This window comes from Balaenoptera musculus, chromosome 9 (assembly GCF_009873245.2).
Source record: "Balaenoptera musculus isolate JJ_BM4_2016_0621 chromosome 9, mBalMus1.pri.v3, whole genome shotgun sequence".
In the NCBI taxonomy this organism is placed as follows: domain Eukaryota; kingdom Metazoa; phylum Chordata; class Mammalia; order Artiodactyla; family Balaenopteridae; genus Balaenoptera; species Balaenoptera musculus.
The window spans coordinates 53,004,059-53,021,192 of NC_045793.1; the positions used below are offsets into that span (position 1 = coordinate 53,004,059).

Sequence of the window (17,134 nt, forward strand, 5' to 3'; positions counted from 1 at the left end):
ACAAACTAGCAATAACAAGTGTTTCTAGGGAAGGGACTTGGATAGCTGACGGAATACGAATAGAGAGATTTCTAACAGCATGTGCTTCCTCTTGTAACTCTTGAATTTTGCATCATACATGTTATGTGAAGGAACAACTATTTGAAGGAACTAACCTTATAATAAATCTAAGAGTTGTACAATAGTGAAATGGGTTTCTCCAAACTTAAAGGTATTTAAGCAGAGAATGAAGGCCATCTGTTAGGGATATTATTGAAGAAATTCTCCCAGGGGGCTGGGGACAAGTGAATTAATTATCCTCTAATACCTCTTTCATTGCATAATTCCATGATTTCTCTCCACTTGTGACATGGGCCCTGCTATGTCCAGACAAGAGCTCCCTCATTTGTTTGATAACTATGTGTGAGCACAAAATGTGGGTAAAGACAACCCCATTCCCAGCACTAATGGCTGCCTCAGATAGAAGCAAATACTGCACATGCCAAGTATTCTTCTAACTTAATGTCCACACATAGCTACCCACATTAAAGAGAGACTTCTTGTGTTTATTCATCTTCCTTACACATACACCTAGCAGAGTGTCTAGCACATGGCTGACAGATTACAACCTGTCGTAGGCAGACCCCTAAGATGTCCTCCAGTCAGCCCTACTTCCCAGTATTCATTTTGTTACATTATCCCATCCCTTCGAGTATAGGCTTGACCTAGTGAAATGCCTCTAACAAAGAGAAAAAGTGATGGATATCACATCCATAAGTTGGTTATGAAAAACTGTGACTTATGTCTAACTAACAGACTCTTTTCTACTGCTTTCTCTGCTTATGCACTTTGATGAGAAAAGTTGCCATGATGGAAATACGGCAACCTCTGGTCAAAAACTAGAGAGAAACTAATTCTGCCAACAACTATGTGAGCCTGGAAACAGATCCTTCCTCAGTCGACCTTTAAGATAACTACAGCCCACCCAACAACTTGACTGCAGCCTATGAAAGGACATGAAGTAGAGGATCCAAATAAGCTGCACTCAGACTCCTGGCTCACAAACTTTTTTTTTTTTTTTTTTTTTTTTTAAAGCAAGGCACATGACTTTTTTTTTTTTTAATGGGAATTATTTATTTATTTATTTATTTATGGCTGTGTTGGGTCTTCGTTTCTGTGCCAGGGCTTTCTCTAGTTGCGGCAAGCGGGGGCCACTCTTCATCGCGGTGCGCGGGCCTCTCACTATCGCGGCCTCTCTTGTTGCGGAGCACAGGCTCCAGACGCGCAGGCTCAGTAGTTGTGGCTCACGGGCCTAGTTGCTCCACGGCATGTGGGATCTTCCCAGACCAGGGCTCGAACCCGTGTCCCCTGCATTGGCAGGCAGATTCTCAACCACTGCGCCACCAGGGAAGCCCTCACAAACTTTTAAGACAATAAATGTGTGTTAAATCACTAAGTTTACGGATAATTTGTTACAGGGTAATTTTTCTATCAAACCTGAAAGAACGTGAGTTTCAAGTGTTCGCTTTGGGTGAAGCTGTAACCTCTAACTGTTATTTTTCTAATGGCAAAAACTCTGTATCATACGCTTTTCAAAAATGTAAAACATTATCAACCTTCTTCGTTATCCCATTCTATAGAGATGGCCAGTAGGTGTAATGAATAGTTTCATAATCTCCCAAAAGTTGTCTCCAATGTTTTTTACTACTGCCCAAGAAGTGGGGCAAAACTCCTTAATAATCATTCCTAATGTGTGTTTAAAAATTAATTTCATGGGCTTCCCTGGTGGCGCAGTGGTTAAGAATCCTCCTGCCGGGGCAGGGGTCACGGATTCGAGCCCTGGTCCGGGAAGATCCCACATGCCACACAGCAACTAAGCCCGTGTGCCACAACTACTGAGCTTGCACTCTAGAGTCTGTGAGCCACAACTACTGAAGCCGGCGTGCCTAGAGCCTGCGCACCGCAATGAAGAGTAGCCCCCACTCACCACAACTAGAGAAAGCCCGCGTGCAGCAATGAGGACCCAATGCAGACAAAAATAAAGTAAATAAAATAAATAGATAAATTTATTTAAAAAATTAATTTCATGGGATAATAGTAGGTACTACAAAACAAAAAAATTTTTCGGTCAAATAAGAGACCATATAGAGTTAAACAAAACTGTGTGTGTTCCTTCATTGCAGTTCAAACTACCAAAAGAATATGAGGTCATGTCAGCTGGAAGGAAGAAATAAAACTGTCTTCGTTCATAGATGGCATGACTGTCTATGTAGAAAATATGAAAGCATCAAAAAAACACCTAGAACTAGTTCAGTGATTATAAAAAATTTGTAGGCTATAAGGTTAATATACAAAATTCAATCATTTTCCTATATACCAGCAATGAACAAGTAGAATTTGAATTTAAAAACACAACACCATTTATATTCATACCCTCCAATATTAAATACTTGAGTAGAAATCTAACAAAATATGTACAGGATCTATTTGAGAAAAAAATTATAAAACTCTGATGAAAGACATTAAAGAACTAAATAAATGGTTATTCCATGCTCATGGAAAAAAAACCAATATTGTCAAGATATCAATTCTTCCCAACTTCATCTACAGATTCAATGCAATCTCAATCAAAATCCCAGCAAGTCATTTTGTGGATATCAACAAAATGATTCTAATGTTTACACTGAGAGGCAAAAGCCCCAGAATAGCCAATACAAAATTAAAGGAAAAGAATAAAGTTAAAGGACTGTTACTACCCAACTTCAAAACTCACTGTAAAGCTACAGTAGTCAAGACTATGTGGTATTAGTAAAAGAATAAACAAATAGATCAGTGGAACAAAACAGATCCACATAAATATAGACAACTGATCTTTGACAAAGGAGAAAGGGCAATACAATGAAGAAGATAGTCTTTTCAACAAATGGTACTGGAACAACTGGACATCCACATGCAAAAACAATGAATCTAGACACAGATCTTATACCTGTCACAATAATTAACTCAAAAAGGATCACAGACCTAAATGTCAAATGCAAAACTATAAAACTCCTAGAAAACACAGGAGAAAATATAGATGAAACTGGGTTTCACAACGATTTTCAAGATACAACACCAAAAGCACAATCCATGAAAGGAAAGAATAAACTGGACTGCATTAAAATTTAAAATTTGTTCTGCAAAAGACACATTCAAGAAAATTAGAAGACAACCACAGATTGTGAGAAAATATCTGCAAAAGACGTATCTGATAAAAGACTGTTATTCAAAATATACAGAGAACTCTTAAAACTCAACAATAAGAAAACATGATTAAAAAATGCGCCAAAGACCTTGCCAAATACCTCACCAAAGAAGATATACAGATGGCAAATAAGCATATGAAAAGATGCTCCACATCACATGTCACCAGGGAAAAGTAAATTCAAGCAATGAGATACTAGTACACATCTATAAGAATGGCCACAATCCAAAACACTGACTGAATGCTAGTAAGGCTGTGGAGCAACAGGAGCACTTATTTATTGCTAGTGGCAATCAAAAATGGTACAGCTTAGAAGACAGTTTGGCAATTTCTTTAAAAACTAAACTATTTAAATATATTATTACCATACAATCCAGCAACTGCACTCCTTGGTACTTACCCAAGGAAATAAAAAACTTATGTCCACACAAAAACCTGCACATGGATGTTTATTGCAGCTTTATTCATAATTGTCAAAACCTGGAAACAACCAAGTTGTCCTTCAGTAGGTGAAGAGATAAATAGATTGTGGAACATTCAGACAATGGATCAGGCTAAAAAGAAATGAGCTATCAAGCCATGAAAAGACATAGAGGAAACTTATGTGCATATTATTAAGTGGAAAAAGCCAATCTGAAGAGGCTACATACTGTATGATTCCAACTATATGACATTCTGGAAAAGGCAAAATTATGAAGACAGGAAAAAGATCAGTCTCCAGGTGTTTGGAGAAAGTAGAGATGAAAAGGTAGAGCACAGAGGATTTTTAGGGCAATGAAAATACTGTGTATGATATTATAATGGTAGATACATGGCATCATACATGTGTTCAAACCTGTAAGAATGTACAACACCAAGCGTGAACCCTAATTTAAGCTATGGACTTTAGGAAATAATGATGTATCAATGTAGGTATCAATTGCAACAAATGTATAACTCTGGTAGGGGATGTTGATAATGGATAAACTGCATATATGGGGGAAGGAAACCTATGGGAAATCTCTACCTTCTCATTTTTGCTGTGAATCTAAAACTGCTCTTAAGAAAATAAAGCCATAAAAGCAGTTGTAGAACATAAAATATTCTCTTTTAAAATAAAATGGCAAGAGAACTTTTACAGCCTGATCATTATGATTTTTTTAACATCTTTATTGGAGTATAATTGCTTTACAATGCTGTGTTAGTTTCCACTGTATAACAAAGTGAATCAGCTATATGTATACATATATCCCCATATCCCTTTCCTCTTGCATCTCCCTCTCGCCCTCCCTATCCCACCCCTCTAGGCGGTCACAAAGCACGGAGCTGATCTCCCTGGGCTATGCAGGTGCTTCCCACTAGCTGTCTATTTTACATTTGGTAGTGTATATATGTCAATGCTACTCTCTCACTTGTCCCAGCTTGCCCTTCCCCCTCCCCCTGTCCTCAAGTCCATTCTCTACGTCTGTGTCTTTATTCCTGTCCTGCCCCTAGGTTCATCAGAACCATTTTTATTTTTTTAGATTCCATATATATGTGTTAGTATACGGTGTTTGTTTTTCTCTTTCTGACTTACTTCACTCTGTATAACAGACTCTAGGTCCATCCACCTCACTACAAATAACTCAATTTCATTTCTTTTTATGGTTGAGTAATATTCCATTGTATATATGTGCATCTTCTTTATCCATTCATCTGTCGATGGACACTTAGGTTGTTTCCATGTCCTGGCTATTGTAAATAGTGCTGCAATGAACATTGTGGGACATGACTCTTTTTGAATTATGGTTTTCTCAGGGTATATGTCTAATAGTGGGATTGCTGGGTCATATGGTAGTTCTATTTTCAGTTTTATAAGGAACCTCCATACTGTTCTCCATAGTGGCCATATCTATTTACATTCCCACCAACAGTGCAAGAGGGTTCCCTTTTCTCCACACCCTCTCCAGCATTTATTGTTTGTAGAGTTTTTTGATGATGGCCATTCTGACCGGTGTGAGGTGATACCTCATTGCAGTTTTGATTTGCATTTCTCTAATGATTAGTAATGTTGAGCATCCTTTCATGTGTGTGTTGGCAATCTGCATATCTTCTTTGGAGAAATGTCTATTTAAGTCTTCTGCCCATTTTTGGATTGGGTTGTTTGTTTTATTTATATTGAGCTGCATGTATATGTTGAAGATTAATCCTTTGGAAACACAAAAGAGCCTGAATAGCTAAAGCAATCTTGAGAAAGAAAAACGGAGCTGGAAGAATCAGGCTCCCTGACTTCAGACTACACTACAAAGCTACAGTAATCAAGACAATATGGCACAAAAACAGAAAATATAGATCAATGGAACAGGATAGAAAGCCCAGAGATAAACCCATGCACATATGGTCACCTTACCTTTGATAAAGGAGGCAAGAGTATACAATGGAGAAAAGACAGCCTCTTCAGTAAGTGGTGCTGGGAAAACTGGACAGGTACACGTAAAAGGATGAAATTAGAACACTCCCTAACACCATACACAAAAATAAACTCCAAATGGATTATAGACCTAAATGTAAGGCCAGACACTATAAAACTCTTAGAGGAAAACATAGGCAGAACACTCTATGACATAAATCACAGCAAGATCCTTTTTGACCCACCTCCTAGAGAAATGGAAATAAAAACAAAAATAAACAAATGGGACTTAATGAAACTTAAAAGCTTTTGCACAGCAAAGGAAACCATAAACAAGACGAAAAGACAATCCTCAGAATGGGAGAAAATATCTGCAAACGAAGCAACTGACTAAGGATTAATCTCCAAAATATACAAGCAGCTCATGCAACTCAGTATCATTATACTTTTATAGACATGTTTACTGCCATATTTAACTCCTTAATATCTAGTCACACTGGGGACTATTCCATTTCAATGGATTTTAATACTTTCATGTCTTAGTTCAGGCTACTGTCTTTACCTGAAATGCCCATCATCTCATTCTAACTCTCATAAAATCCTAATTCAATGTTGAAGATTCATCTCAAATAACTATTTGGTGGCATTTTTGAACAGCCTCTTCCCTCCCCGTTTTTCTGCCAAATTAAATATCAGCTCCCTCCAGGGTACTTTCTTAATATTCTATATATAAATATTGGTTGTTTACTTGTTCACATTTCTAAATTATTAACTCCTTCAATGCTGTAATCCTAAAAAGCAGCACCTAGTTCAATTCCTGATACAGAAGATACTCAAAATAGGTTGTCTGTATACATATATATATATAGATCTCAAAGCAGTATGAATGACACAGATGTATGACAAAGAAAAGATACAGCCAGGTACTTATAAAAAGTAGTAAAACACTAATTTTAATATAATATGATCTTTGAAGATATAGCAAAGACTGTTTTTCCTTAATTATTACACAGATTACATATACAATTTGTGTGACAAACATACAATCCAGTAGTACTCTCTAGCAGTAATTTTCTGGCAATGGTGTAAGTACTGCACTTAAATTTTTTCAATACTTCTTTACTGTGAATGCTATTTTGTAGTCTTACAAAAATAAGAGGACATCTTCAGTCAAATATTTAAGTTTATATTACTGCTACACACCTTTATCACAGGTTTCCAACCAGTAAATGACAAAAAGGTAACATACCAAATGAAACTGATCCACCTTCGGGATTCCATCCTCATTTGTCTCAAATTCCTGATTTTGAACAGAAAGCTGTTAAAGAGAATGAGAATGAATAAGTTCCCAATGTACCAAACTACCGATCCTATAGCAGAGGCCAATCTGGAACTTTTCAGGTTCTAGAGAGAAGAGCAGAGCTCAAAGAAAGCACATTAGTTCTTGCAGGATAAAAAAACTTTCATAATAACAACTACCAAACAGTCCCTGGGGCTCCTAACATATTAATCAGAGTTGATGCACACACTATAAGCACTTTTAATACTTCCTCACTTTACAAGCAAATGTATTAAAATTTTGTAGCACTCCCATTCATGGTTCTACTTTATGTCCACAACCATTTTCTTCTTTCTTCTCATCTTCAATTTATAATATCTTGCTCTATTTTCAAGTACCTCTGTGAACTGCCTTATATCCTTTCTGGCACAAGATAAGGTATTTAATAAATTAAGGTAAAGTCAGCCAAAAGGAAGGCATATATACACAAGGCTGAAACTCTGGCAAGAGGACTAGATTACTCTCATAAATGTAAGAACTGCAACAAACAGGTGGTTCCAGAAGCTATGAGAGTAAACACCACCACCCAAGGAAGGGCTGTACAGTGAAAACTTTAGTAGGATGTGGGCTAAATCCTTGGGAACACTAACATTTAACAGATAGGCAGTAAAGAGGAGTAAAAGAAATGCCCAGTCACAGAGGCAAAAGAAGAACTTAGAAGGTACTGTGTCATAGAAAACAATGGGTAAAGTAATTACTGTGGATTTTTTTTCCGATAGATCAGACTTAACCGTATTTTTAGGCTAAAGGAAAGGTAAAGAATAAAAAGAAAAGAAATAGACTAAAGATACAGTGAAGACAGAAGAATGGTAAAAGTGAGGTATTAGAACAGGAGAGAGAATGGGATCAAGGTCACATGCAGATGGCTTGCACTAGAGAAGGAGCACTTTAATTCTCTGAGATAGGAGTAGAAGACAGAAGACCAGGTAAAGAGGTGACCAGTTTGTAGACAGAAGCACTGAAATTTTATGGAAAGCACATATCATGATCTCAGTTTAAAAAAAAAAATTAAGAGGCAAGGTCTACTGAAAAGAATGGGTATAAGATTTAGGTAGGGGCTTGAGGAAAGCAGTAAAAGGTTTAAAGTAATCGTTGAGGGAAATTTGAGAATGAACTAGCTGTGGGCAGGTGAAAGGACTAAAAGAAAGCACTGAGGACCTAACAGAAGTAAGACTGATATGGTGGTGACATTCTGCAAAAGCATTCAGTTCCCAAGGTGTTCCAGGGGTCCCATTCCATACCAGTCTTCCCTCTTAAAATAAAATCTGAATAAAACATAACCAACAAACCTAAGAAGACTCCGAAAAGTGGAAATAAGAAGCTAAAATGGAAAGAAGAAAGCGAAGTGGCTAGGAACCTTAGGATTTAAGAAATGACACAATGGTGAATTCCCTGGGTTTTATTTTTGGCTCTCCTATATCCCACAATGGATGCTAGAGAAGCCTGCAACCCAGAAATGGCAAGAGCCACAGACCAAAATAGCCCCAAGAAAAGCCTGCTCCATCTAGCTAAAGGACTGTGAATAGGGTAGTCTAGCAGAACAGAAAACCTTTTTGGTAACAGCCTCTATTCCAGCCAAACACCAAAGGAAAAACTGTCTCAGCGGGGCTGAGTGGGGAGCTGAACTCCCACCCGTACTCATCAGCAAAAAGGCAGAACAAGGTTGTATGTGATGGCACTAGTTGGCAATCTACTCCCAGGGGTACTGTCAGTGGGACCCAGTGGGGAGCTATCTTCTACTACCACTCAACAGCAACAAAGTGGAAAAAGCAGTGTGAGGCAGTGTTAGCCAGCACTCTGTTTTTCCCTCTCCACTCCCCAAGTGACAGGAGGATCCAGTGGGAAATGAAACTTATACCCTCACCAGGTAGCAACAAGGTACAAGGAGGTGGAATAAGGTAGTGGTAAAGCAGTAATAGTTTAACACATTGCTCCTCCTGCTCCCTGCACTCAATAGAGAGATGAATTTCCACTCCCAACCATCAGGAATGAGAAGAGGCAAAGTAATACAAATCAGCATTCCACTTTTGCTGAGGTGGTGTCAGCAGAGCTCAATGGGGAGCTGAAGATCTAAACTCATCTGAAACTGTACACTACACCTAAACAAGGTAACTGTCTGCAGAAAATGAAGATTAAATAGGATGCAGAGTCTCAGAACATAATACCCCAAATGTTCAGGCTACAATCAAAAATCACACGTCAAATTTAAAACCAACAAAATCTTAAATGACAAAAAGACAATCAACAGAAGACATCAAGATGACACAGATGCAAGGATTATCTGACAAGGATTTTAAAGGAGCCATCATAACAATGCTTAGAGATCAATTTGAAACATGCATGAAAGAAAAAAAAATAGAAAGCCTCAGCAAAGAAGACAGGAGATATAGAGAAAACCAAATAGAAATTTTAGAAATGAAAAACAACAACAGAACAACAGAAATAACTCACTGGATTGGCTCAACAGTAGAATGAATATGACAGAGGAAAGCACTGATGAAACTGAAGATAGAATAACAGAAAATATCCGGATTGAACAACAGAAAGAAAATGAACACAGCCTCAGGAACCTGTGGGACAATAACAAACGATCCAAAATTTGTATCATCAGAGTCTCAGAAAAAAAGGAGAAAGAATGTAGGACTAACAAAATAGTTATATGAATAACAGCTGAACCAAATTTCACAAATTTGTTAAAAACATAAACAAACTGAAGAAACTGAGCAAACCCCAAAGAGAGTAAACCCAAAGAAATCCGTGCTAAGACACATCATAATCAAACTTCAGAAAACTAAAAACAAAGAAAAGTCTTAAAAACAGGTGGAAAGAAACATCACATTACTGTAAGAGGATAATGATTCAAATGACAGTGGAGTTCTCATGAGAAACCATGAAGGCCCAATGAAAGTGGCACAGCATTTTTGAAGCACTGAAAGAAAAGAACTATAAACCCAGAATTCTGTACACAGCAAAAAATATCCTTCAGAAATGAAGGTGCAATTAAGATGCTCTCAGATGAAGGAAAACTAACAATTTGTCACCAGCAGACTTACCTTGAAAGAATGGCTAAAGTAAGTTCTTAAAATAGAAAGGAAATGATAAAAGAATAAATACTGAAACATCAGGAATGAAAAAAGAACAATTGAAAAGAGTAAAAATATGGGTAGATGTTATAGATAATCCTCATAAATAACACACTTTGAGAAGTGAACTCCAAGCTCTCTGCACTTGGATCCAAGAAAGCAATAATGAGTCTGAGGTTCTTGGTTGGGTCTCAAAGGAGGTCCAGAAACACATGAAATTCCTGCACAGAGGAGGGCATTAGAGATGTTAGTGGCTCCATCCAGCCTGGAAGCCTTAATCCTCCTACATCCAATTCTGTAATAATGAGATCCATTCCACTCAGTCTGCTTAATTACGATATTAGCATCACTTCCAGATTTTAGGGGGCTGCCACCCATTTTCCTTCTCTTGAGATTTCTCTTAATTGGAATATTTGTGAAAGGCACTCATCATAGGCCACATTAGCTGGGTCTAAAGGAATGACAGATATGGAATATTACTTTTCCCCTTGTCTCTTAGTTGGGGATTAAACATCAAAACAAAGCATAATGTATAAAAAGTACACCTGACCTCTAAACAGGAGTGTTACTCACATCCATGCAAGGCTTTCTAAAAGGAGGACTTCTCACCAAAGAGCTCATAGAAGACAAGGTTAGAGATGCCTTAATAGGGCACTGTAAAATGTAAGGGACTTCATTGTAATCAGTGCAATGACACTTATTAGTAACTTATTTCCAAAGCCTGGGTCCCTTCAGCAACTGTTCATCATTGGCTTCAGTGAAGACTGCACATTCAAGGCTTAATATGTGATGTGAATGCAGAAGGTAGTCTTGAACACAGCCTCAAGTCACTGAAATTCTGAGATGGGACGTTACTTAAGAAGTGATGGCCTTCTCTGACTTTCACATGCCTCACGTCTACACTTAGGATGATGATGTGCTCCCTCACATGGTTGCTTAGGAGGATGCAATGAGATAAAGTTCATAAAGCACTTATTAACTAAGTTCCAAACATGCACTATGTGCTCCCAGCAAGGGAGGATGTTATCACCATGTTATAAATACACATAATAATGTCCTTAAATTAATAAATATAATGTTTGGTCATACTCTGGAGAAAAATCAAATATATGTGCCTTTTATAGAAATTAGTCTCACAAAGAAATAAAACCTTAAAAAATAGACTATTTTAAAAATCATATATAGCAGACCACAAAACATATCTAGAAACGAGGGTTGTCTAAAGAGGCTAAAGAGATGAATAGGAGTCAAAGGGGATACAGGGTAGCCTAGATGTTATATGCTGGGATCCAACGCTGAAGAAGAAAGGAAGAGAAGCTAGGAGGTTGCTGATAGACTAGGGAGAAAGGGAAGACAGTGGACAAAACATATTGGAGATTTAAGAGCAGTTATAGTAAAATGAGAGGATAGGAAGTCCTGTCCAGATAAAAATATACTGGATTGGATTCTTTACTTTTGTAAAAGAAAAACTATAGGGAATCACAAAATCCTGGTTTCGGAAGGTAATTGAAACTGCATGAAGGTATGGGTCTCAAATTGTTAACGAGGTCCAAAAAACGCAAAGCTAAGTTGTTCAATGGGGGATCAATATGACCACTAATATCTCCTAGGAACATCTCTGGAGTTGGAATAAAAAGAAAATCTTCAAACAAGGTTCCAAAGAAATGTACAACGGGCCATGGTGGAGAGACCAGAAGATGAACACACCAAGGAAACATGGCACATTTTATTTAAAAAAAAAAAAAAAAAAAAAGCCTAATACTTCAGCACATAATTGTGGCTAAAATTTAAACATTCATTTTGATATCATAAAGGCATGCTTTCATTCAATTAATATTCCAGTGACAGCTCTACACCAGGGACGCTTCTAGGCATAGGATCCACTAGCAAACAAGACAGACAAGCTACCTGAAAGGAGATTACATTCTATTGGCAGAAGCAGACAATAATAAAGATAAATAAAACACATGTATAGCACGTTAAGAGAAAACTAAAGCAGGGAAAAGCGTTGCATTTTAGAGAAGTCCATGCTAAAAAAGTGTCATTTGAATAAAAGAAAATAACCATTTACTTCTCTCTATTTTAAAATTATTCAGCTTCCTCACAGTAGCACCCACACACAATTTTTTTCAATATCACATCAGAACCATTCTAATTTTTAAAACTGGCTTCTAGAAATGCCTTTAAGAATTTCATTATAACCCAAAAAAATACAGAAGAACCTTAATACAAACAACTTTAAGATAAGACTACCTGCCAAATGTACCAGTTAAAAGACATGATTTATTGCTTGAGGTAGAAGGGGTGCCAACACTCAAACACTATAATTTTCTGTAGTTGAAGGCAGTCTTCAGAATCTTTCTGTCATTTAATCTGGGTCTCATAACAAAAATGATCCTAAACCAAAATATCTTATGATATGCCCCAAAACATCCAGTCAGTATTCTAGTGTTTTAATATCAAATAAGCTGTTACTTTCATTTTTGCTAATTCCAAAACTTTTAAAAGCCATATCGTGACAGTAATCTATTCATGGCTCTGGAAATAAGATTCTTCGCTAATGATTCCAGTTTAACTCTGAATATTGTCTTTTGAAGCATAGCCCTTGAGTCTTGACTTTTTGCCCTTTTATATATTTTACACTATGTGTTTCTATTGTAACTTGCCCAGTTCTTTGAGGAGGAAGATCAAAGCATCTGTAACCTCTGGTACTAAACTAACTTTCCTATCAATAAAATAGCTGTTTTTTTAAAAAAAGAACTTGAACAACTAGAAAACAGTTTTTTAGTTTTTTTAAGATATCACAATAGCTCCAAAAAAATGAAATACTTAGGTATAAAATCTAACAACACATGTATAGGATCTATAAGCTCAAAAATAACAAAATGCTGATGAAACAAATCAAAGAAGACCTAAATAAACAGATTCACGGATTAAAAAACTTAACATAGTAAAGATGTCAATTATTGAAAATGTCAATTCTCCCCAACTTGATCAACAGATTTAATGTAGTTCCAGTCAAAATCAAAATCACAGAGGCTTTCTGTGTATATAGACAAGCTGTTTATAAAATGTGTATGGAAAGGCAAAGATATCTGAACTGCTAAACAATTTGAAAAAACTGTTTTACTAATCATACAATTTTAAGATTTACTATAAAGATACAGTAATCAAGATAGTGTGGTATTAGTAAACAGATAGATATATAGATCAATGGAACAGAATAAAGAGTCCTGAAACAGACTCACACAAATATTACCAACTGATTTTTTACAAAGGTGCAAAGGAAATTCAGTAGAGAATCATAGTCTTTCTAATAACTGGACAACCATATGCAAAAAAAAAAGTGGACCCTGACATAAACCTCACTCCTTACGCAAAAATTACATCAAAATAGATCCTAGATCTAAAATGTAAAACATGTAACTATAAAGCCTTTAGAAGAAAATATAAGAGAAAATCTTTATGACCTGGGGTTAGGCAAAGATTTCCTAACTACAATACCAAAAGCATTACCCATTGAAGGAAAACAATAATAAACTGAACTTCCTCAAAATTAAAACCTTTTTGTCTACAAAAGACACTATTAGGAAAATGAAAAGACAAGCTACAGACTAGGAAAAATATTCAAATGACATCTGACAAGGGATTTGGATCTAGAATATATTTTTAAATGCTCACAACTCAACAGTAAGAAACCCAATTTTTAAAATGGGCAAAAGACTTAGACACTTCACCACAGAGGATATATGCAAGGCAAATAATCATCAAATAAAAAGATGCTCAACATCATTACGCATTAGAGAAATGTAAAACCACCATGAGAAGACACTATTACAGACCTAAGAGAATGGCTAAAACAGAAAACAATGGCAATATGAGGTATTAACAATCATGCAGAGTGTCTGAAACTCTCATACAGTGCTGGTTCTGAGAATGCAAAATGGTACAGCCACTCTGGAAAACAGTTTGGCACCACCTTATAAAGTTATACATACAATTACAGTCTACTCAATAATCGCCCCCCTATTTATTCTAGAGAAGTAAAACCATGTTCACGTAAAAAACCTATACACAAATGTTCCTAGCAGCTTTATTTGTAATAGCCAAAAACTGGAAACCCAAATGCCCTTCAACAGATAAACAAAGTTGGTACATCCATATAATAGAGTACTACTCAGTCACAAAAATGGAATGAACTATTGATATACTAAACAACTTGGATGAATTTCAAAGGCATTATGCTGAGTGAAGAAGCTAGTCTCAAAAGGTTACATACTGTAAGATAACATTTATATGACATTCTTAAAAAGACAAAGCTGTAGTGATATAGAAAAGATCAGCGGTTGCCAAGGGTTAAGGGTTAGGGAGAGGGTATGACTACAAAGGGACAGCACATAGGATTTTTTTTTTTTTTAGTTAGGGAACTGTTCTGTATCCCAGTTGTGGTGATGGGTATACTAATCTACACATATGTTAAAATTCATAGGCCTGAACACCAAAAACCAATCAACTGTACTACATGGTAATTTAAAAATAAAAATTTTAAAAGAACTTAGTCAACATTAAAGATGAGCAGGAATTCAGCACAATAGTGTCTTTACTCATAAAGCTCTTTACTACCAGTTAATGAAGAAAGGAAATTGGTGGAATAAAGACTGCTATTACCATACTTAAGTGGTATTTTATGATAGCTCTCAGGAACATAAGAACATTTGAGTCATTCACTTTCGTCCTGATGTAAAGAATAAAGAGATTACTAAAGCAATGACAAAAATGATGCCAGTACAATAATTTCTATGGCTATGATGGTTCTATGAAACCACACAAATTTAAATACATATGCCAGCATAAGGCTAAAACTTGGGAATAATTAATTGTTGAATGGGATTCCCACTGATTACCACTTGGGTAGGTATAAATACTCTTTTTATAATAGTTTTATTGAGGTATAGTTGATGTACAATAAACTACATGTATTTAAAGTATATAATTATCAATATTTTTGATATATGTATCCTGCTACAAAATCATCACCACAATCAATCTGGTGAACATGGTGATCATGCCAAAAAAATTTCCTCATGCCCCTTTGTAATCTATTGCTCCCTTCCTCTCTACCCTCAATCCCCAGAGCACTCCTTTCTATCACCATAGATAAGTTTGCATTTTTTAGAATTCTATATAAATAGAAACATAAAATATGTACTCTTTCTTTCCTTTGGCTTTTTTTAGCTTGGCAGAATTATTTTGAGATTCCTCCATATTACTGGGTGTAGAGGCATAACCTGAGAGATACTGAGGATTCAGTTCCAGACCACCGCAATAAAGTGAATACTGAAATAAAGTGAGTCATGCAATTTTTTTTGGTTTCCCGTAACATAAAAGTTATGTTTACACTATACTGTAACCTATTAAGTATGCAAGAGCATTATGTCTAAAAAACAATGTAAAGGGGGGACCTTCAAGATGGCAGAGGAATAAGACGTGGAGATCACCTTCCTCCCCACAAATACATCAAAAATATATCTACATGTGGAACAACTCCTACAGAAAAACTACTGAATGCTGGCAGAAGACCTCAGACTTCCCAATAGGCAAGAAAATCCTCACGTACCTGGAGAGGGCAAAAGAAAAAACAGAGACAAAAGAATAGGGACGGGATCTGCACCTCTGGGATGGAGCTGTGAAGGAGGAAAAGTTTCCACACACTAGGAAGCCCCTTCCCTGGCAGAGACGGAAGGTGGGCAGGGGGGAAGCTTCAGAGCCACGGAGGAGAGCTCAGCAACAGGGGTGCAGAGGGCAAAGCGGAGAGATTCCCACACAGAGGATCGGTGCTGACCAGCACTCGCCAGCCTGAGAGGCTTGTCTGCTCACCCGCCAGGGCCAGTGGGGGCTGGGAGTTGAAGCTTGGGCTTCGGAGGTCAGATCCCAAGGAGAGGACTGGGGTTGGCTGCGTGAAGACATCTTGAAGGCGACAAATGCGCCACAGCTAGTGGGGAGGGAGTCCAGGAAAAAGTCTGGACCTTCCTAAGAGGCAAGGGACTATTATTTCGGGGTGTGCGAGGAGAGGGGATTCTTTCCCTGTCTGTCCACAGAAAGCAAAGCAAAACCTAAACGAGCTCCAGAGATGGGCACGAGCCGCAGCTATCACCTCGGACACCAGAGACGGGCATGAAACGCTAACTGCTGCTGCAGCCAACAAGAATCCTGTGTGCAAGCACAGGTCACTATCCACACACCCCACACCCCCACCCCAGGAGCCTGTGCAGCCCGCCACTACCAGGGTCCTGTGGTCCAGGGACAACTTCCCCAGGAGAACATACGGCACGCCTCAGGCTGTTGCAACATCACGCCAGCCTCTGCCACCGCGGGCTCACCCCGCATTCCAATTATAACTACCGTACCCCTCACTCTCCCCAGCCTGAGTGAGCCAGACTGCCCTAATCAGCCGCTGTTTTAACCCTGTCCTGTCTGGGTGGGAACAGAGGGCTGAAGACAACCTACATACAGAGGCAGGGCCAAAACCAAAGCTGAACCCCAGGAGCTGTGCGAACAAGAAGAGAAAGGGAAATCTCTCCGTGCAGCCTCAGGAGCAGCAGATTAAATTCCCAAAATCAACTTGAGGTACCCTGCATCTGTGGAATACCTGAATAGACAACGAATCATCCCAAAAACAGGTTGTGGACTTTGGGAACAACTGTAGACTTGCGGTTTGCTGTCTGCAACTGACTTCTTTCTGACTTTTATGTTTATCTTAGTATAGTTTCTAGTGCTTGTTATCATTGGTGGATTTATTGATTTGATTGCTCTCTTTTTCTTTTTTTATTATTACTACTTTTTTATTCTAACAATTTTTAAAAAATTTTTTATTTTCATAATTTTTTTTAACTTTTATTATTTACTGGGTTTTTTTTTTCTTTTTTTCTCCCTTTTCTTCTGAGCTGTGTGGATGAAAGGGTCTTGGTGCTCCAGCCTGTTGCCAGGCCTGAGCCTCTGAGGTGGGAGAGCCGAGTTCAGGACACTGAACCACCAGAGACCTCCCAGCACCACATAATATCAATCGGCTAGAGCTCTCCCAGAGATCTGCGCCTCAACGCTAAGACCCAGCTCCACCCAAC

At 37.7% G+C, this 17,134-nt stretch overlaps 1 protein-coding gene across 2 annotated transcripts in view; it reads right to left on the reverse strand.

The window, feature by feature from the left end:
- The window catches only part of STK31 (serine/threonine kinase 31), an 87,054-nt gene that overhangs the window by 10,806 nt on the left and 59,114 nt on the right, over positions 1 to 17,134 (reverse strand). Inside the window, exon 22 of one of the 2 annotated variants that reach the window (XM_036863955.1) lies at positions 6,841 to 6,909. The exons of the other annotated variant lie outside the window; for it this stretch is intronic. Coding sequence (XP_036719850.1) covers positions 6,841 to 6,909 — 69 coding nt within the window. The remainder of the gene's footprint in view (positions 1 to 6,840; positions 6,910 to 17,134) is intronic. 2 annotated transcript variants of the gene reach the window in all.